This window comes from Mobula hypostoma, chromosome 2 (assembly GCF_963921235.1).
Source record: "Mobula hypostoma chromosome 2, sMobHyp1.1, whole genome shotgun sequence".
Lineage (NCBI taxonomy): Eukaryota > Metazoa > Chordata > Chondrichthyes > Myliobatiformes > Myliobatidae > Mobula > Mobula hypostoma.
In genome coordinates this window covers 130,394,735-130,417,891 of record NC_086098.1, presented here as the reverse complement: position 1 = coordinate 130,417,891, position 23,157 = coordinate 130,394,735, and the positions used below count along the sequence as shown (strand labels likewise).

The 23,157-nt window shown below is 41.6% G+C and overlaps 1 protein-coding gene across 1 annotated transcript in view; it reads left to right on the top strand.

The window, feature by feature from the left end:
• supt7l (SPT7 like, STAGA complex subunit gamma) overlaps nt 1-22,286 on the top strand; it is a 42,378-nt gene extending 20,092 nt beyond the window's left edge. Inside the window, exons 2-5 of the mRNA XM_063040659.1 lie at nt 2,044-2,716; nt 9,801-10,125; nt 17,173-17,413; nt 19,489-22,286. Of these exons, the coding sequence (XP_062896729.1) occupies nt 2,304-2,716; nt 9,801-10,125; nt 17,173-17,413; nt 19,489-19,757 (1,248 nt within the window). The 5' untranslated portion in view covers nt 2,044-2,303 and the 3' untranslated portion in view covers nt 19,758-22,286. The remainder of the gene's footprint in view (nt 1-2,043; nt 2,717-9,800; nt 10,126-17,172; nt 17,414-19,488) is intronic.
• The last annotated feature ends 871 nt before the right edge of the window (nt 22,287-23,157 follow it).

Sequence of the window (23,157 nt, the reverse complement as noted above, 5' to 3'; positions counted from 1 at the left end):
GTCTGATTAGGGATAATCACCATGGTTTTGTGAGGGTTAGATCATGCCTCACAAGCCTGATTGAATTCTTTGAGGATGTGACAAAACACACTAGTGCAGTTAGACCAGTGAATGAGTGTATATGGATTTTAGTAAGGTGTCTGATAAGGTTCCCCCATGGTAGGCTCATTCAGGAAATCAGGAAGCATGGGATCCAGGGAAACTTGGTTGAGTCGATACTAAATTAGCTTGCCCACAGAAGGCAGAGGATGGTAGTAGATGAGGCATGTTCTTCCCGGAAGTCAGTGACCATTGGTTTTCTGCAGGGATCTTCTGGGACTCGTAATCTTTGTGATTTTTTAAATAAATTATTTGGATGAGGAAGTGGGTGGGTGGATTAGTCAGTTTGCAGGTGACACTTAGGTTTGTGGTGTTGTGGATACTGTAGAAGGCTGACATAGGTTACAATGGGATATTGATGGAATGTAGACCTGGTCTGCGAAGTTCCACTGGAAAAGTGGGAAGTGATTCACTTTGAAAGATGAATTTAAAGGCACAATACTGGGTTAATGGCAGGATTCTTATCAGTGTGGAGAGACAAGGGTCTTTGGGTCCACTTTCATACATCACTCAAAGTTGCTATGCAGTTTGATACAATATAAGGTGTTCCTGGCCTTCATTAATTGAGGGATTGAGCTCAAGAGTTGTAAGTTAATGTTACAACTTTATTAAACCTCTGGTTACATCGCATTTGGAATATTGTGTTCAGTTCTGGCTGCCTTTTTATATGAAAGACGTGGGAGCTATAGAAAGAGTGGAGAGGAGACTTACCAGTACACTGCGTGGATTGGAGAGCACGTGTTATGAGGATGTGTTGAGTGAGCAAGGGCTTTTGTCTTTGGAGTGAAGGAGGATGAAAGTTGATTTGATAGATGTGTACAATATGATAAGAGGCATAGATCGAGTAGATAGCCAGAGATCTTAGCCAGGGTGAAAGTAGTTAAAAGGCCTGAACAGATTAGATATGGCAAAGTTATTTCCCGTGGTAGGGAAAGAGGACAAGAGGACATGACTTCAGGATTGAAGGATGTCCATTTAGAACTGAGATGCAGAGAAATTACTTTAGTCAGGTGGTAAATCTTGGAATTTGTTGCCACAAGTGACTGTGGAGGCCAAGTCATTGGGGGTATTTAAGGCAGAGATGATAGGTTCTTGATTAGCCAGGACATCAAAGGGTATGGGGTGAAGACAGGGGATTGGGGATGACTGAAAGAATTGGATCAGCCGATGATTGAATGGCGGAGCAGACTCAATGGGCCGAATGGCCTACTTCTGTTCTTATGGTCTTATAGTTAATATGAGGGGGTGTAATTTTAAAGTAATTGGAGGAAAATATATAGAAACCATAGAAAACCATAGAAAAAGCTACACAGAAACAGGCCTTTTGGCCCTTCTTGGCTGTGCCGAACTATTTTCTGCCTTGTCCCACTGAACTGCGCATGGACCATATCCCTCCATGGACCTCCCATCCATGTATCTGTCCAATTTATTCTTAAATGTTAAAAAAGAACCCGCATTTACCACCTCATCTAGCAGCTCATTCCATACTCCCACCACTCTCTGTGTGAAGAAGCCCCCACCTAACGTTCCCTTTAAACTTTGCCCCCCTCACCCTTAACCCATGTCCTCTTTTTTTTCTCCCCTTGCCTCAGTGGAAAAAGCCTGCTTGCATTCACTCTATCTATACCCATCATAATTTTATATACAGGGGATATCAGAGGTAAGTTTTTTACAGAGGAAGTGATGGGTGCATGGAACATGTTGCCGGGGTAGTTGTAGAGGCAAATATATTAGAGCCATTTAAGACACTCTTAGATAGGCACATGGATAACAGGAAAATAGAGGGCTATGTTGCAGGAAAAGGTTAGACTGATCTTACAGTAGGTTGAAAGATTGGCACAACATTGTGGTCTGAAGGGCCTGTAGTGTGCTGTAATATTCTATGTTTTATGATAATCAGTTGCCTGAAGCCTTAAAGTAATCACTATACCCTCATCTCAACAGGTTTCACCAAGGATATTTCGGCCAGTCTGAGTGCAGCTGACGGTGAAGAAGAATGATCCATTATGATCACATTATCAAGCTGTTATCAATGACTCATTGGTTTATTGACTAAGTTCTCCTCATTGGTTCCAGAAAATTGCTTGGACAAATATTAAGCCATAGCAAATTGCTGTAGTTAACCTTTGCACTTCAGTGAAGACTCTGCTTTATTTAAATTTGCATGTTGCTCCATTCAAATCCTCACTTGACTGGGAGCAAAAATGATCAAGTATTGGGGCGAGATCCCAGTGTCATCCTCTCAGCCCAGCAGGAGCTCTTTTGATCTGCTGCAGCGGGAGTTCCGGACAGTGGAAATCCAAGACCCACCGCTGCACCAGCCCTCGGCCGACAGACCCCGGCCTGCAACTATGCTGGATGTGCCATCCGAGCCCTGCGGTCTGACAGTCCACACCATCCAGTTGATCCAGTACAACCGGCGACTGCGGAGCCTGGTTGCCGCCGCGCAGGCGCAGGGCCAACCACAGCCAGACGGGCTGAAGGCTGAGGAGTCAGACACCCTCCCCCCTGCCCCCAGCTCACCGCTGATGCCAGAGGAGCTGCTGCCCGTGGACAGCAAGACCCCAAAGTTCCCTTTCCAGCTGAGGCACAGTGATCCAGAGAGCGATTTTTACAGGTGAGCTCTGAACGAAAGAAGGTTGGATTTATACAGTCTGACCCAATAGAATCAATGTTGTAATGTTGGAAACTCAGCAGCCTGTGGGCGCTTCCAAGAATGATGAACCTGTTAACAACCAAATGTGTAGAACTTCTTCTGTTGAGGGTCACTAGAAAGAAGTCCTCTCCCTTAGCACCACCGACCTTCAAATAAGCAAAGATGTGGTATTCCCTCAGCATTGCACCAGTTCTGAACTGGAGAAGAGAGTGGAAGAAAATAAGAGCAAAAGTAGACTACCAGGCCCCTCAAACTTGCTTGCCAATCAGTATGATCATGGCTGATCAATGCTAGCTGTACCAGTTCCTCTTCCATGCCAGTTCCTCAGTCTTCCAGATATTTAGTCAAAGTCCAGCTTACTGTCATATTCACAAGTACACGTATGCACAGGAGCAATGGTAAAGCTTACTTGCAGCAGCATCACAGGCACATAGCATGAGATACACAGCATTCACAAAATGTTAAGCATAAGTTCTTCATTTTTTTTTACACGAGCAAATGCAATTAGAACAAAAAAATTAGAGCCATCATCTCCAAATTCACCAATAACATACTATTGTTGGGTAAATTGCAGCTAACGATGAGTCAGTTATCTGGAATGAGATAAGTCAACTGGTTGAGTGGTGTCACAAAAACAACTTCCCAAAGTCTGAAAAACTAAAGTTGATTGTTCACTTCAGGAAGGGGAAATTGGACGAACATGTGTAAATCTACAATGGGGATCCACAGTTTTAAATTCCTGGGTGTCAAACATGCCCGATGAACTCTCCTGGGCCTAACACATAGATGCAATCAAAAGTCTTTATTTTCTTAAGAGGTTAAGGAAGGTCTGTTTGTCATCAAATAGTCCAATAAACTTCTGTAGACGTACTGTTAAAACTATCCTGATTGATTGATTGAATCATAGTGTGGTGCAGCAACCAGATGTGCAGGAACATACAGAAGCTGTAGTGGACTCTGCCCAGTACATCATTGTCTACAGGTGGTGCTACCTCAGGAAGACAAAACTTCCATCAAAGATCCTCACCATCTAGGTCATGCCATCTCTTTGCAACTACTAATAGGCAAGAAGTACGGTACCTTGAATTCCCACACCAGCAGGTTCAAGAATAGCTGCTTCCCTTTAACCATTTGGTGCTTGAACCAACTGGCAAAATCCCAAGCAGTACAGTTTATTAATACTATAACCGATTTGATCACCTTACAGTAAAATTGACTTTGCATTCTGTTTCGTTCCAATTACAGTATGTTCTTGTAAAAATTGTGTATAACTTAAGCTTAAATTTATGTTTTACTTGTGAATGCTGTTTATCTGATGCTTGTGATGCTGCAAATAAGTTTTTCATTCTTGTGCATGTTACAATAAACTCAACTTTTAACAAAGTCCATTTTAGTTCAACATTACATCTGCAGAGGTTTACTAAAGTGGTCACTGACTCTGCCTTAATTTTTTTATGATCGGTGGCAGAGAATTCCAGAGATTCAGTGCACTCTGAGAGAAGAAATTTTGGCATATTTCATTTTTAAATTACCAGCCATATATCTTGTTGCTTCCCCCCGCCACCCCGAGTAAAAATATCTCAAAATCTACCTGTCAGGCATTTGAATAAGGTCATCCTTCATTCTTCTTAAATGCAGTGAGTACAGACCTAAATTATCCAGCTTGTATTGATGGGACAATCCTCCCACCCAAAAAAAAATACTAGACTGTGATGGAACTGAAACCCACACTTCCACTGAGATCTGAATGCTATTGACTGAGCCACAATGAGCTGTCTTAGCGGGAATGATCTATAGAGGTGTTCAGATAGAATACCCTTCGAGTTGTAATAATTGCAGAAAAAAGTAGTGTTTCAGAACTCAACAAGAGACTTGATGGAGAGGTAAATCTTGCAATGTTATTACAATCTGTTTTTCTCTTACCCTGATCATGAATCTGCTTTATTGATCCTAGTATAGTTAGGCCAAGTGATTTGTTATAACTGGTCTTCTACTATTGTCATTATCAACACAACACCTTGGCTTCATTGCCAGCAATACTTCTCAGGAGACGGTGGAGGGGGTCAAAATTGGAGTACATGGGCCAAGTATCATACAATACGTAGGAAAAGGATAGAGAAGCTGGGGCTGTGTATGCTCATCCTGCAGAATTATTGATATCAGGGACATTTGCAATGTTCTTTGTGAATTTTCTTGCAGAAAAAATGTCCAATTGTCAATCACTTAGAACTATTGAAGCTGTGGTCTGAAACTTCTTCAGCAAGTATCTTCACCAATGAGGTAGTAAATGTTGTAGATAGTACATTTGGCAAGTTGGTCACACTACAGCTCCAGAAAGAAGGGATAAGAGTGACCACCGCCAAAGGGAGTATGTATAGGCTGATACTGCAGGACTCCCTAGTGGTTGTTCCTTTCTCAAACAGGAATATTGCTCTGGATACTGTTGGACTTGTGAAGGATGGGGGTGGGTGGGGGTGGAATTACCTCTTTGAGAAAAGCAGCCAAATTTGTAATACAGCAGGGTAGGAAATTTGCTAAACCGCTGACGGATGTTGTTGAGCAGAGAACTTTTTTTGTTCTAATCTATGCTTTCCCAAAATTGGCAACATAAGCAGAAAAGGTGGTGTACAACATGCTTGCCTCCATTGGTTAGTGCATAGAATATAAAATTTGGGATGTTATGTTGCAGCTTTACAAAACACTGGCTGGACTGCTTTTAGAGTATCATGTGCAGTCTGGTTGCCACACAATTGAAAAAAATGGAATGTCTGGATTGAAGGACTTTTGTAATGGGAAGAGGCTTGTTTTACCCAGAGCAAAGGAGGCTGACAAAAGTGTACAAAATTATAAAAGGCATATGTTGTCAGAATCTTTTTCTCATGATAGGAGTAAACACCTCAGGGTTCTGAAAGAGATAGCTGAGTACCTTGGGGAGGCATTAGTAGTAATCTTTCAAGAATCAGTAGAGTCAGATACATTTCCAGAGAACTGGAAAATCACAAATGTCACTCCACTCTAAGAAGGGAAGGAGGCAAAAGATAGGAAATTATAGTATAACAAGAACAGTACTAGCATGGATAAGATTGAGTGACAGAAGGCAAGGAGTGGGAATATAAAGATGGACCTTTTATGACTGGCTGCTGGCAACTAGCGATGTTCCCCATGGGATGGTGTTGGGTTTGCTACTTTTCATGTTATATGTTAATTATCTGTATGACTGAATTAATGGCTTTGTGACCAGGTTTGAAGATCAAAGGTTTCAAAGGTATATTTAATGTCAGAGAGATGTTTACAATATACATCCTGAAATTCTTTTTCTTGGCAACCATCCATGAAAACAGAAGAGTGCCCCAAAAAATGAATGGCAGTTAAATGTTAGAACTCCAGAGCCCCCCCCCCCAGGCGTAAGCAGCAGCAAAAAAAAAATCAGTACCCCCCCCCACCAAGCACTCAAGCATCAATAAAGACACAGACTTGTGTCTGTCCTGCAATTTCCTGCAAAGACTACTCATTCACCCAGTAATCCGACGTACCACTGGCTCTCTCTCTCTCCATAATAAGGAAAAAAGAGGTGTCCCCGTTTCACAACCAGTGAGAGGGGAGACATAACAAACAACTCGCTGATTTACAATGTTGAAAGTCTGTTGTGTCACCTTTTCCAAGCTCTGTGCCCGAAGAACTTGGGTCCCTGGGCACACAGCCAGCAGCCAGCTTGCTGCTTTTGATCTTCTGTCTCCCCCGACACTCCGATTTCCTGCAGAGGCACCGACCTCGAGTCCGCCCGCCTCCAGAGCCATGAAATCCCGAAACCCGGAAGGCGCGCCAGTCTTCTAGGCCACGTCCTTGGTATATCAAATAGCAGCCAGTCGTGAAACCCCGAGAGCGGGTCCTGTTCTCTCAAAGAACTGCAGTCAGCATGTAACTCCAGATCAGGGTCTTCAAAAGAACCCTGAAAAGTAAAGATAGAAATAGAGCTGTTTCCGAAGATGCAAGCAGAGGAGTCGCTGTTAGACACCATTATCTCCTAAGATGATACAAAGATGGGCGGAGGGGTGGCAGTACTGAGGATACAAGGGGTCTGCAGAATGATATGAACAGATTAGGAGAATGGACAAAGAGGTGGCTGATGGAATACAGAATCGGGAAGTGCACAAGCCAATGTTGTACCAGTGGATCTGTTGGCCTCCTGTATGTGTTAAATGGTACACATGATCCAATGATCAAAAAGTAGCTAACATTAATGAAACCTGAAAGCTGGAAATACTTAGGTCGGTCTGCTGTTGATCTTCCAGTCGTTTGTTTTGTCTATGGTCAGTTGCTGCCCAGAATTTTATTCATCACTTTGATGGTATTCTGATCCTTTCTTTCATTTTTCTCTCAGGCCACCATAGGGTGATACTCGAGGCCTCCCTTGGGGTCTTACTCCAATAAATCTCACAATTTTATGTTGAGTATCACTTGACCATTTCTTTGTTAGCTTTCATGCAATTATTTGTGGGGCTGTTCAATGGGGAATGCTGCACAACAACACTACTTGCCTTGTAGCTTGGGATGATGATTGTAGTGAGCTTATTTGGCTTTGAACTAATATGCGCTCAGTGACCTCTTCATTAGGTACCCTCTGGTACCTAATAAAAGTGGCCACTGAGTGTATGTTCGTGGTCTTCTGCTGCTGTAGCCCATCCACTTCAAGGTTCAACGTGTTTGTTCAGAGATGCCTTTCTGCATACCGTCGTAGTGTGTGGTTATTTGTGTTACTGTCACTTGAACCAGTCTGGCCATTCTTCTCTGACCTCTCATACTAACGAGACATTTTTGCCCACAAAACTGCCACACACTGAATGTCTTATTTTGTTTTTCACATTGTTATCTGCAAACTCTAGAGCTCTTGTATGAGAACACCCCTGGAGATTGGCGCTTGCTGAGTTACTCATTGTTGGTGTCTAACCACTCCGTCTGGCCCCAACAATCAGTCCACGGTCAAATTTACTTGGATTGCATTTCTTGCCCATTTCAGTGTTTGGACTGAACAACTGAACCTTTTTACCCATGTCTGCATGCTTTTATGCAGGGGTCCCCAACCTTCTTTGCACCACGGACCGGTTTAATATTGACAATATTCTTGCGGACCAGCTGACCGAGGGTGGGTGTTCAAGTAGAGTTAAACTCACCTCAACATGTCTTTTACAGTTAGGGTTGCCAACTTTCTCACTCCCAAATAAGGGACAAAAGTAGCAGTAAAATCCCGGGACACTTTACCCCAGGAAAGACTACCACGACCATGAAGCCTTGCGCGGGCACCTGTGTGTGCATGCATGACGTGCGCACGTGATATGCACATGCGCGTACGTGCCGATTTTTTTCCTCCACAAATTGGTTTTGCCTTCATCTTCCCGACTATACTGTACATACATTATTTCGACTTTATATAGGCTGTGTATTTATCATATCATTCCTGCTTTTGCTATATGTTAGTGTTACTTATTTTCGGTTTTATGTGTTATTTGATGTGATTTGTTAAGTTGTTTTTTGGGTCTGGGAACACTGAAAATTTTTTCCCATATAAATTAATGGTAATTGCTTCTTCGCTTCACGCCATTTCAGCATGAAAGGTTTCATAGGAACACTCTACCTTAGCGGGGGAAATACGGGACAAACCAATTGAGCCCAATAAAGGGGATGTCCCGGCAAATACGGGACAGTTGGCAACCCTATGTTCAAGTTCAACGGTGCGTGACAGGGAATGAGGAAAGGTGCAGCTGACTCATACCATTTCCTCGCGGCCCGGTGGTTGGGGACCGCTGCTTTTATGCATTGAGTTGCTGCTTCATGATTGGCTGATTAGATATTTGCATTATCAAGCAGATGTCACAGGTGTACTTAGTAAAGTGGCCACTGAGTATATATGATTTACACAGATTGTACAATGTTACTCTTTAATCGGAAATAGCAACTGGCACTTTGATCCTGTATTGGGACACAGCTGTTTACTACGAAAGTATATCAATTTATAGCCCTGTGGAAGAGATACATGCCCTATCCTGGGTCAGATTCATTAAGAAATCCCTAAAGTTTGGAAGTATGTTTTGTTATACCATGCACTAAAATATTGGCTGTAAACCCTCCAGTTCTCGAGGGCTGTGTTAACAAAATCGTTCATGAGAATGCCTAGAAAGACAGATGTGTTACAGTATCTTGAATACGTCACACTTAATTCCAAATAACCTCTCAAATCATTCCTGTAACTGTTAGCACAGTGCTGAAAAAGTCAGAGAAAGACTGCCAGTGCTTTATGGTGAAAAGCTACACAGCTTTAGCTGTTTAATCTCTAGCTCACACACTTTGCTTTTGTTCTTGCTGACTTGCACATCAACTATTACGTGAATAGTAAACGGTGAGAAAAGCAAGCATTTTCTTATTTCATCAATAAAAGAAAAAATTGGATGTATCAATTTGTTAGTAAGTTAGATTGGAGACTTGTTAGAACAGCAGGAGGCTGTTCTACCACTCTTCTCTCTTTTACTTTAAACTGGATTTCTGCTCTTTATCTTAAATTCCCATTTACCTTCAGATCCCTTAATACCCTTACCAACAAAAGGAATATTGATTTCACTTTTAAAATCGTACCTAAGTAAGACTAGACGGCTTATTTTGGTGATTTTAAGTTCTTATTTCCTTGACCATGACAGTGACTTTCAGAACTCAACGGATCAGGCAGCATCAATGGACAGTCAACATTTCTGTTCAAGGCTCTTCATCTAGAGTCTTGAGTTCAGATGAAGGGGTTTTGACCCAAAACATCAACTGTCCACTTTCCTTCATATATGCTGACTGACATGTTAATTTCCTTCAACTGTGTGTTATTCCAGATTCCAGCATCTGCATCTCTTGTGAATCCAGACACTTTCTATAATTTGAACACTTGAGTGTTGTGGTTTTAAAAAAAAAATTGTGGTTTACATTTGGGATTTTTGATGCAGTTAGCAATGTTGCAACCTGCCGGAGGGACATGAGTAGCTCTAACAATTTTGGTTTGCATCCCTAGGGGAAAAGGCGAACCTGTGACTGAACTCAGTTGGGCCTCTTGCCGGCAGCTCCTCTACCAGTCGGTGGCCACCATTCTGGCCCATGCAGGATTCGAATCCGCTCATGAGGGGGTTCTGGAAACCTTGACTGATGTCGCCAGTGAGTACTACTTCAAATTCACACGGCTGCTGCGCTTTGCCACGGATCGGGAGGCCCAGGTTGGCCAGACCCCATTCCAAGATGTGATGGAGCAGGTGTTCCACGAAGTGGGCATTGGCAGCGTGCTTTCACTGCAGAACTTCTGGCAGCATCGTATCAAAGACTATCACAGCTACATGCTCCAGGTAGGTATATTGAAGTATCCACACACACTAGCAACATCAAAATAGCAATATCATCCCTACACTCTGCAATTGTCTCACTAACCCTTTCTGCATGTTCCCTAGTGTACTGCCTCTTATCTGTCCTGATATCAATTTTTGTGGTACCAAGTCAGCCTTCCTTTTGTGACTCTCCTGTGCCTGTGATGGAGCTGGCTGAGTCTACAGTCCTCTGTAGCTTCTTGTGATCCAGTGCATTGGAGGCTGCATACTGGGCTGTGATGCACTTAGTCAGAATGCTCTCCACTATACATCTGCAGAAATTTGCAAGAGCTGCTGGCCTGCCTTCTTCGTGATTTCACCAATATGTTTGTGCCCAAGATATGTCATCTGAGATGGCGATACCCAGGAACTTGAAGATGCTTACCCTTTCCACCGCTGATCTCTCAACGAGGACTGGTATGTGTTCCGACTTCTCTTTCCTGAAATCCACAATCAATTCCATGGCCTTTCTGATTTCAAGTGCAAGATTGTTATTGCAACACCCACAACCAACCAATCTATCTCAGTACTGTACGCTTCCTTGTTCCTTCCATCTAAGATTCTGCCAGCAGGAATGGTGTCATCGGTGAATTTATAGCTAGTGTTTGAGCTGTGCCTAGCCACGTCATCACAGTAGATGTGAATGTTACTGGGCTATAGTTACTGAGGCAGCTCACCCTGCTCTTCTTGGTCAGTTGTCATTCTTTTAAAGCAGGTGGGAACCTTCAGCTGCAGCAGTGAGAGGTTGAAAATGTCCTTGAACACTCCAGCTATTTGATCAGCACAGTACCATGTCACACCCATCATCAGGGACCAGGTTCTCCGTTTGAAAGATGTTCTGACATCATCTTCCAAGATAGAGATGCTGTGGGCATAGGCATAATGTTATATTCCCTTATAGGACATGTGTGAAAGGAAGGCCTTGAGCTTATTGGGGAACTGAAGCCTCTCTGCCATTATGCTGTTAGGTTTTTCCTTATTAAGCGTTATGGCATGCAAACCTGACCTCGATTGTCATGCAGCCAATTGTGTCTCTGACTTCACAGGGAATTGCCTTCTTGCTCTCACTATGGCCTTCCTTAGATTGTTTCTGAACTTTTTGTAGGGTTCTGGATCACTGGTCAAAAGCTCCACAGATCTAGTCCTCAATAAATCTCCTAGTTTATCCAGGACCTTTGGTTTGGAAAGACTCGGTGTGTTCTCAAAGGCACACACTCATCCACTCTAATTCTATTTGTTGTCTTGACTATTTGTTCCATGAATGTACTCAATCACTGGACATCCATGGCTGCCAAGTAGAGAATTTCAAAGATTCCCAGATTTCTCCTTATCCTGAGTAAATTAGGAGTAGTGGTAGACCCCTAAAACCTGCTGTACCATTTAAGAAAATTGTGATTGACTTGATTGTGACAGGAATTTTGCTCTCCTATCTGCTTACCCTTTGAGAAAGCAGGTACCACTGTCTCATGATCCTTTGAGAGAAAATAACTCACTTTAGAAATATCAGAAAATACTGTAGAAGCTGGAAATCTGAAAATAAAAAGCTGGAAACATTTAGCAAGCTAAGCAATAACTATGGGAAGAGAAACATTGACCCTCTTTCAGGTATCTGAACTATTAACTCTTTCTCTTTCCACTGATTCTGCCTGATCTGCACAGTATTCATCACCATATTCCCCTTGGTACTAATCAACAAGCTTTAAAACCGGAGACACTTTATCTCCCTCTGCAACAGGATCTTTGACTTCCTCATCAGGAGACCTTAGTCAGATCAGCAAAAGCATCTTCTTGCTGACGATCAACACATGCACACCTCAAGAATGCATGTTTATCTTATCCCTCTGCTCTACTCTCTCTGCACTGTCTGCCCAGGCACAGCTCAAACGGCATTTATAAATTCACCGATGACATCAGTATTGTTGGCAGAATTTCAGATGGCAGACAGGAGGATATACAGGAGTGAGATTGATTGCTGGTTGATTGATGTCACAATACCGACCTTGCTCTCAATGTCAGCAAGACCAAAATTGTGGACTTAAGTAAGGGGAAATTTAGAGAACACACACTAGTCCATAACAAGGAGTCTGCATTGGAAAGGGTGAGCAGCTTCAAGTTTTTGAGTGCCAGCCTTTTACAGGATCTATCCTGGGTCCAGCACATTGATGCAATCATGAAGAAGGCACACTAATGGCTATGCTTCATTAGGACTTTGCAGAGGTTTGATATGTCACCAAAGACAGATGTACAATGGAGAGCATTCTGACTGGTTGCATCACCGCCTGATATGGAGGTTTCAATGCACAGGAGTGAAAGAGGCTGCAGAGGGCTGTACACTCGGCCATTTCCCTCATGGACGCAACTCTCCCCTGGCAGTGCCTCAAGAATGTGGCATCCATCATTAAGAACTGTCATTACTGCCATCAGAGAGAAGGTGCAAGAGCGTGAAGATGCACACTCAATGTTTTAGGAACAGCTTATTCTTGGCCATCAGATTTTTGAACAGTTAGTGAACTCATGAACACTACCTCACTATTCCTCTTTTGCACAATTTATTGATTTTATTATTGTAACATACAGTGATTCATGTATTGCACTGGTCTGCCACCACAAAACAACAAACTTCACACCATACAACACTGTGTAAGAGTATTAGGCAGATATGTATAGCTAGGGTGCCCAACACCTTTACACAGTACAGTATTTGCCAATGTGGAGCAGAGAGTGAGTTTGTAAATCTGGCAGGAGCAAACGACGTTGGGAATGGCGACAGTGGTGCGCTGCTTGAGGGGTGTGGGACAGTTGACAGGAGTGCTGGGGCAGGAGGTGGTGCAGATGCAGGCAGACCCAGCTCTGAGACACCAGGCAAGGTCATTTCATTCCAAACAATTGGGTTATTGATCATTACAGAATGTCTCTGTGGTGCTTCCTGCTCCTGCCCCCTTCCCACTCTCAGTCTACAGTACAGACATATATCAGAATCAGGTTTATCATCACTGACATATGTCATGAATTTTTTTTGCAGCAGTCTCGTGCACTACATAAAATTACTACAGTACTATGCAAAAGTCTTAAGCCGTATACATTTGCCTAAAACTTTTGCACAGTACTGTATGTCAGTGATAATAATCGTGATTCTGATTTTGAATGTTTCCAGCAATTTTTGTTTATAATTAATTTTTCCTTTGCCTTAAATAGACAACATTTTAAAAATGTTACACGCGACCCAAGTTAACAATTCTCCAACAAGGTGAACTATTCTCTCTATGTCCATTCTGCCCACAAATCTTCTGTACCTTACGGATAAGAAAGGTTGAGGGGTAGGCCAAGCATAAGAAATGAGATAAGCTCAGTTAGACAACTTGATCAGCATGGAGAAGTTGAGCTAAAGGGCCAGTTTCTGTGCTGCATAGCTCAAGCAACCTATGACTCTGTTTCAGTCAAGTCCATTTTGCTTTTCTGAACTGCAATGATACAAACCCGGTCTGACCAATCTATCCTTGTACGACAACTCAGCCATTCCAGGTTTTAAGTCACCCAGATCCTCCTGCGTCTCAGATCTCTGCAATCTCTCACAATTTAGGTGATATTATTTTGTTCCTTCCCGACCCTTATCCTGAGATTGTGTCCATTGTTTGAGATGCTCCAACATGAGGAAACAGCCTCTCAGCATTCACCTTGTTAATTTCTCTTTAAAATCTTGCATGGCTTAGTGAGATCACCTCTCATTCTTCAAGGCTTATGGTTGTGTGCATTTTTTGCTTGCACCTTTGACCTTGGGAAAGAAGAACCCTGGAAACGGCCACTATGGATTATTGCTATGGAAATTCCATCTTTCTGTTCTTTGCAGGAATTCCTGGAATGAGTTTGGATGATCAGAACCTTGCCAGAGAAGCTGAGCCTAAAGAGATACACTCAAACTGAGAATACTTTCAATAAAATATTTAATAACATCTCAGTAGTTGCTGCAGAATATAGAATTTGCCACGATTTTGTTGGGATGAATTGTACTTCAGCTATGTGATCCATAAGTAGAGATAGAGGGAGACAAGAATATGTTTGGTTAAGCAACTCACACGAAATGCTGGAGGAACTCAGCAGGTCAAGCAGCATCTATATAAATGATGCTGGAATGTTTTAGGTGAAGCCAGGTGGGTGGAAAAGTCAAGAGCTGGGAAAGAAAGAATCTGATAAAAGAGGAAAATGGACCATAGGAGAAAGGCAAGGAGGAGGGGACTGGGGAAGTAATAGGCAGATGAGAAGAGGTAAAAGGTCAGAGTAGAGAATAGAGCAAGTCTCCTTCCCTCCCCTCACCTTTCTTTTCTGCATCTTCCCTCTTCCTTCTCAATCCTGAAGAGGAGTCTCGGGCTGAAACGTCGACTATTTATTCTTTTCCATAGATGCTGCCTGACCTGCTGAGTTCCTCCGGCATTTTGAGTGTGTTGCTTTGGATTTCCAGCATATGCAGACTTTCCCGTGTATACAATGCCTATAAAAAGTATTCCCTCCTCCCTTGGAAGTTTTCATGTTTTATTGTTTTACAACATTGAATCACAGTAGATTTAATTTTGACTTTTTTGACACTGATCAACAGAAAAAGACTCTTTCATGTCAAAGTAAAAACAGATCTCTAAATGAATTACAGAATTTAAAACTCAACATAATTGATTAGATAAATACTCATCACCTTTAATATGACACACCAAATCATCACTGGTGAAGCCAATTGGTTTTAGAAGTCAGATACTTAGTTAAATGGAGATCTGTTTTTGGAGACCTGTGTGCAGTCAAGGTGTTTCAATTGATTGTAGTAAAAGTACAACTGTATCTGGAAGGTCCAATTGCTGGTGAGTCAGTATCCTGGCAAAAACTACATCATGAAGAAAAAGAAGTCAATTAATATCCCTTGGAGTACAATTAATTCAATTGTCTAGAAATGGAAAGAATATGTCTAGAGCAGGCTGTCCTCAAAACCTAAGGGACCATGCAAGAAGGGGACTAGTGAGGGAGGCCATCAAGAGGCCTATGACTACTCTGGAGGAGATACAAGCTTCAGTGGCGGATATGGGAGAGACCGCATACAATGGTTGCCAGGATGCTGCACTAATCACAGCTTTGTGGGAGAGTGGCAAAGATAAAGCCACATGAAATCTTGGCTAGAGTTTGCCAGAAGGCATATGAGAGACTCTGAAGTCAGTTGGAAGGAGATTCTATGGTCTGATGAATCAAAAATTGAGCTTTTTGACCATTAGACTAAACGACCAAACAAAGCACATAATCAAAAACACACCACCCCTAACGTGAAGCATGATGTTGGCTGCATCATGCTGTGGGAATGTTTCACTACAGCAGACCCTGGAAGGCTTGTGAAGGTAGAGGGTAAAATGAACGCAGCAAAATACAGGGAAATCCTAGAAGAAAACCTGATGCAGTGTGCAAGAGAACTGTGACTTGGGAGAAGATTTGTTTTCCAGCAAGACAATGACCCCAAGCATAAAGCCAAAGCTACACAGGAATGGCTTAAAAACAACACAGTCAATGTCCTGGAGTGCCCAAGTCAGTCCAGACCTCAATCCAATTGAGAATTTGTGGCTGGACTTGAAAAGTGCTGTTCACTCATGATCCACGTGCAATCTGACAGAGCTCGAGCAGTTTTGCAAGGAAGTGTGAGGGAAGATTACAATGTCCAGATGTGCAAAGCTGATAGTGACCTATCCACACAGACTCAAGGCTGAAATTGCTGCCAAACGTGCATTTTCTAAATACTGACTTGAAGGGGGTGAGTTATTATGCAATCAATTATTTTGCGTTTAATAATTGTAGTACATTTAGACCAATTTGTAGAAACTTGTTTTCACTTTGACATGAAAGAGTCTTTTCTGTTGATCAGTGTCAAAAAAGCCAAATTAAATCCACTGGGATTCAATGTTGTAAAACAATAAAACATGAAAATTTCCAAGGGGGAGTGAATACCTTTTATAGTCAATGTATGTTTGGTTAAATTTGGAAGACTGAGAGGTGATCCCTTTGAGACATATAAAATTCTGAAGAGGATAAATAAAATAAATATCAAGAGCTTGTCTTCTGGTTGAGGCGTCTAAAACTGGCAGCCTTTGACACGTTTATTTTGCTGAGTTAATTAAGGATGGAGATCAATGAAAATCAAAGATTACGTTGACGCAAACAGAATTGAGGGCCCTGTGATACTGTTGTTAAAGACTGAAAGTACACGCTGATCTGTTTTATTCAATGGCAGTGTATGCTTGAGATAGTATAGTCCACTCTCATTTCTTATGCTGTTTTAGCTTATAAAGTTTGGTTTGCTATAATCACATGTGCCAAGATACACTGAAGGACATTGTTATGCGTAGGCCCACAATGTACATCAAGGTGATACAAGGGAACAACAATAACAAAGCTCTGAGTGTAGTGTTGGGTTACAGGGAAAGTTCAGTGCTGGCAGACAGTAAGGTGTACGGCCATGTTAAGGTAGATTATGAGGTCAGGAGTCCACCCTCTTGTAAGAAAGATCTGTTCAGTATTTTTATTACAGTGGTATCGAAGCTGCCCTTGAGTCTGGTGTTAGGTGTTTTCGAGCTTTTATACCTTCTGCCTGATGGGAGGAGGGGTGAAGAGAGAATGTCTGGAATGAGACAGACCTCTGATTATGTTAGCTGCTTTTCCGAGGCAGTGGGAAATGTAGACGTGGTCCATGGAGGTGAGGTTGGTTTTCTTGATATGCTAGGCTCTGTTCGCAACTAACTACAATTTCCTGCAGTCTCAGGGAAAGCAGTTGCAATACCAAGCTGTGATTCATCCGGATGGAATGATTTCTATCATAGATCTGTAAAACAAAAATCATGTTATTGCTCTGTTAACTAGTCAAAATAATTGGCAAGCATCTTCCGGCATGATGTATGAAATATTAAAAAGACATGTTCACCATTTATATTGCCTTTCCGGGGCATTTTGCCTGATGCACACGTTGTCACCTGTCTGGACTCATATATACTATGTACTACTTGCCTACAGGTGAGCAAGCAACTGGCTGAAGAGTATGAAAAGCTGGTTAGCCCAGAGAAGGCGTCTACTGAGGATACCAAGCCACTGAAGATAAAGGAGGAACCTATCAGTGACATTGCTTTCCCCATCAATGAAGAGAATGAGCCTGACCTTTCCACAGGTGAGCAGGCCTTGCAGCTTGGAGTTCTGGCTCAGGCTCATGAACGTTACACTGCTGCACTGGAGGCTGATGCATCTCCTCAGACATCAGGTGAGGACAGATTCTGCCAGGTTGTCAGACACCTTGAAGGCTGACGTCAGCTGTTCCTTTCTGATTTTTGTGTTTTTCCTTTTTTTCTAAAATGCTTATTTCGAAGAAGCAGTAGAATGGGAATAGCACACACAAAATGCTGGAGGAACTCAGCAGGTCAGACAGCATCTATGGAAAGGAATAAAGAGTCAACGTTTCAGGCTGAGACACTTCATGAGGACTGGAAAGGAAGGGGAGGAAGCCAGAATAAGAAAGTGGGGGGAGGGGAAGGAGTACAAGCTAGAAGGTGATACAAGGGAACAACAATAACAAAGCTCTGAGTATAGGGTTCGGTTACAGGGAAAGTTCAGTGCTGGCAGACAATAAGGTGTACGGCCATGTTAAGGTGAAGCCAGGTGAGGGGGAAGGTAGGTGGGTGGAAGAGGTCGGAGGGTTGAAATGAGAAGTTGGGAAGTAACAGGTGGAAAGGGTAAAGGGCTGAAGAAGAAGGAATCCGATAGGGGAGGAGAGTGGATCTTGGGAGACAGGGAAGGAGGAGGACAGCAGAGAGAGGTGATAGGCAGGCAAGAGAAGACAAGAGGTAAGAGAGTAGCCAGAATGGGGAATGTAATAAGACAGAAAGGGTACAGAGGGGGAGAAATTGCCAGGTTAGACAAATTGATATGCATGCCACCAAGTTGGAGGCTACCCAGAGGGAATATGAAGTTTTGCTCCTCCATTCAGAGAGTGGCCTCATCATGGCAGTAACAGGAGCCATGGACCGATGTGTCAGAACGGGGATTGGAATTGAAATTGTTGGCCACCGGGAAATACTGCTTTTTGCAGATGAGCGAAGGTGCTCGACAGGTGTCCCGGAGTCTGCTCGGGTCTTTGGTAGTGTAGGACTAGCAGATTTTCCAGGTGATTTGATGTTGTTTATTATTATCCCAACATGTTTATAACTCACTTTTTATGTTGCATAGTATTATAATAAAATTTCCAGTAAATATAAAGAGAATTCAGCAAATGAGGACCTTATTAACCTAAGAGGAATATGGGAATAAGGGCCAAGATGAATTGGAAAGGAGGAAGTAAATATCTCCTTATGAGCCAAGTCCCAGTGCACTGGAATTTTCATGTAGTTGAATAGGGAATTATCAGATTTACTGTATTATGGATATAGCCCTTTTTCCTGAAAGTCATGTGCAGCAGTGCCACAAAATAAAGACTTCAATAAATAATCTTACAGAAAATGACTCAAAAATTCCTGATGAACACTATGTAGGAGATAAGGGCCATATTCACAGTAGTTGAATGCTACTATAATTGGAACGAAATCCCTGTGATCTTGGAGATGATTGTTGAAAACCAGTGATTCACTCTAGTATTGTCAGTATGAGGGAAATGGGTTAGGTTTTTGGAATGAATCTGCAGACACACCAAAATATTAATTGTAGGTTGGCTTAATTAGTGCTTTTAGAGGTTTATTTTTGTCTAAAATGCAGGTGAATTGGGACAAAGTAAAAACATCTTTCAAAGATTTGAATGGTATAGCAAAACACTGTGAAAATAAGAGGGATAAATATCTTCATGAACACACAGATTTGCAAAGCAGGGAAGTATATGTATGTGCAGCTACCATGCATAACTGCAATAGTTCTTTTGCTTAAAATAAAAAAATCGGTGACCTTGAAGCAAACGAGAGAGCAAAAAGGCAAAGAATGGGTTGAAATTAAGAAAAACAAACAGATACTGGAAATCTGAAATAAAAACGGAAAAAGGTAGAAAAACTAAGCAGATCGGACGGCATTATAGAAAGAGAACAGGTAATGTTTTGGGTCTACTGAATAATGGGCTGATACATTCAATGGAAAGATGGAAAGACAGAAATAAATATTTGGATTAAAGGATTCAAATACAAAATACGAGTGGTTGATATAGCTGCATGAATGACCAATAGAATTTTTAGTTTTGTAGATGGTGCATTGAGCAGAAAAAGAAGTCATTACAAGTGGTTCCCTGGCTACAACTGTCTAGGTGGAGATGATTTTTTTTGTTAAAACCTGGTTTAATTTCAGATTTGGTTCTTTCTTCAGGCCCTGAGGTTAGCAGCTCTCCTCTGTGGAATCTAACCCAAGTTAAAATGGAGCCTCAAGAGAATGAAGAAGGCAACGGCCCTCCTCATGGTGTTTTGGGCAACGATGTGTTTGAAGAACCAATGTCTGCCATGAGTGACTCTGGCATCCCACAAACTCCAAACACTGCTGGCTCTGATGGCAGCTATATATCTCACTCTCCTGACAGTCTAATGGCATCTTCTCCTGTTTTCAATCAGCGACCAAAGAAAAAGCTAAGGAAGGTGTGAAAACTCACCAACCATTCAATAGTCAGTTTTTAAGGAACTTATTTGAAGCAGTTGCTTTCTTCAACAATGCTAATTTGATACATTCTTTAATCAGATTGGAGACGTACTTACAGAATTACTTTGTACTTTAATGTAAAGAGTCAGGGCCAAAACAACAAACAAAAAACTCGTTCATACTTGCTTTGAGTTTGTGAGGTAGGAGAAGGCCATGAGAAAGAGAATGGAGATTTTGTGCAAACTGATGCAAACTTTAACTTTTAGAATGAGTTTGAATTGAGTTCCGAAGGGAAGCCTTTTCCCTCAGATGGATGGGCTTCTAGAAAAAAATCACTTCAGTTTGTATACCATTCAAATAATAAATTGCTTGTCATTGAGGCGAATGTGGAAGCCATTTATGCATGCTTGCCACTCTGGTGTATCACTGTATGAAATAAGTTCAGAGAATTTCTGTGGGCAGAAATTTTTAGTTGCAAGAATTCAAGTCAGTGCAATACATAACACGGTGCGTTTTAACATTTCATGTTTAATTTTAGTCAATTTCCTTAGTGCCTTCACTTAATGCATTTAAGATAGACACCATCTTTGCAAACTGTTGTTCCTCCCTATTCAAACAGATTAACTGGTCAGGTTACCCAGCAAAATCCTACAGTGAAACCATTCCCCTGTGGCTGCTTGACAATGCATGTTCTACTTCAAACGAATTTTTTGTCTACATTTGACATTTTAAACTGGAGGGTTAATTCACTGATCCCACACTCTATTTCTAAGGCTCATAGAATTAATGGTGCATTTTTATAGCTTCTTATTGTTGGGGTGTCTATCCTTGATTACTTCACCCATGTACAAATGTGGTAGGTATACAATGCAAACGTTATAGACTGAGCTCAGTATTACTTTGAGCTTGATTTATTTAAATAAAGATTCTAGGAAGTTTTTTGGAATGAAAGCCAGACACCACATATCTTGTTTTTCCTAAATTAAGCATTTTCCTATTAATTTTAATCTCTTAAGGCAGATCACTGAATAAGCAAAGAATTGAGAAAATTTTCAACACCATTGATCAAATCATGATTATATCCAGAAAATAAAAAATTTTTAAAAAAACTGCAGATGCTGGAAACCTGAAATAAAACAGGAGTGCTGTGGATGAAAAGAGAAACAGAGTTAACATTTCAGGTGGAAGAGGACTTGACCTGACAAGTACTTCCAGCATTTTCTGTGGTTTGTGATCTTATGCCCTTTCTCCCAGCTGATAGTAAGTTTGAAAATTAGTTTTGATCTCCAGGCTTTGAATTGTTGCTAGTCAATTTTGGATTTTACACCCCACAGGAATCTAAAAGGTCCAGCATTAAATGTACTAGCTATCAAAAAGTCAGCATTTTATCTGAGACTTGTATCTGAGACTTCTCAGAAAGAGCAGGCTATATAATGAGATTGCAAAAAATTGAAGAGGAGATTGAGTCATACAGGAGAAATATGTGTTTTTCATCACGTTTTTAATCCACTTGCCATTGTGGTATTTTGTATCAGCCATTGCTGCATCTCTGCTGTGCACTAAAAGGCTAGAACAGCTTTTTTTTGTTTCCCTTTTTTACATCCTCTTGATGTTACCATTGAACTTGTGGAAGGAGACAGATTGGAAGCAAGGGTTACTATCGTGAGCACTTGTCTGCTGCTTTTACAAACTCGTTATTTTAATATGTGCCACTCATAAATTTCCTGACTGTCCTATTGCTGATAGGGGCTCTGAAAATTAACCCAAGTGTTGGAGCATGCAACCTAATAGCCCTTCTTTCTCTGCTCTGGATTTATTTCTATGTACAATGGCTACTATGTACCCTGACTATGTAAATAAATGCTCCTTTACCACTCTGCCCTTCACCTATGGTCTATCATAATCCTTTCTGAAAAGGGACTAAGATTCTTGGATAAGACCAACCTTCAGAGCTCATATTATCTGGATTCAGAGATTGATAAGATTTACCGCCAATAGTTACACATTTCCTTAGAGTGACTATTTCACAAATGTTAATTTGCCCTGCCATTAAATGTTTTAAGATCAACTTGTTGTATACTTTAGTAGTTCAATATACAAACGTTTGTATAAAAATCTATAACATTCAGCACAAAGCAAAGAGAACTTAAATAATTACCGAGATAAAAATCTGATGATGTTTTTGAAAGGTTCTGTGTTAGGGCCGTGAGGATGCTGGAATTACTCAGCACATTCATTATCCCATCTTCTTTTCCCAGTTATAAAGTTTCAGGGAACAGCCTGTACCTGAAATGTCCAACTACTGACACTTGTGCTGAACATTTCTATCGTTTTGTTTTTCTTGCTTATCAATTATCCTAGTTTGAGCTCCAGCCCACTGCTCCTGTCTACCAATCATGTATAAAGGGAAGCAGTATTGTCTGGGAAAGCTAAGCTGGAAAAGGTCTCTTTAATTTCCTTGGGCAAGCTCTGTAGCAATAAAAGAAATGAATTGCTGTTGCTTTTTATCCTGTCGGAATAAAATGAATCCTTTCAAAATACCTATATTCTTTGAGTACTGTGTGAAACCATTTTGTGAAAATTACATTTGTAAATCTTGATTAGGTGACCACATTGTGTATGTAACCTCATAACATTTAATGTCTCCCCTCCCACCCCCAAGCCACCAAGACCTGTAGATGACATGTCAGTAAATTTAACAGTAAATGTTTAGCCTGAACAGCAGAGAGGTGAAGGCATCAGGAACACAACAATAGCTTGCAGGACCTGAACATCTATTATCATCTTTCATCGATATTCATCAGCATTGGTGCTGATCTGCTTTCTGAGGGCAGGAGTAAAGCTGGACCTGGAAGAGACGGCTGTTATATGCTGACCAAATAGAGGTGAGGACATACAGGAAAGGGTGCAGGTAAAGTGAGGTGTGTTTTATTTATGAGATGTGCAGGGCAGGTGTTTTTCTCTACACAGAGTTGTACGTGCCTGGAATGCACTGCCAAGAATGGTGGTGGAAGCAGGCACATCAACTTGAAAGGAATGGAGGGCAAGCAGATGGGATTAGTTTCACTTGGCGCCATGATTGCCAAAGAGCCTCCTCCTGTTCTGTACTGTTCTATGTTCTAATTAAGATAATAAGGTTATAAGATAACCCGTGATAAAATAAAAGCAGTAAAGGTGGTGCCCACGTTGTCATAGAAATTCATCTTATTCCTCATGTCAGTTAGTATCCAGCAGTTCAGAGGGGTGCGTATAATCTACCATGTGTCAGTGCAAACCTCAGACCAAGTTGTGAGTTGCGAACCTCATGCAGAGCAGGAGCCATCAGTGAAGTCACTGAAGATCTGTGGAGGAGGATGATCCATAGAGTGTTAGCAGCCTGACAAGATTTAATTTACTTCTGGCTGA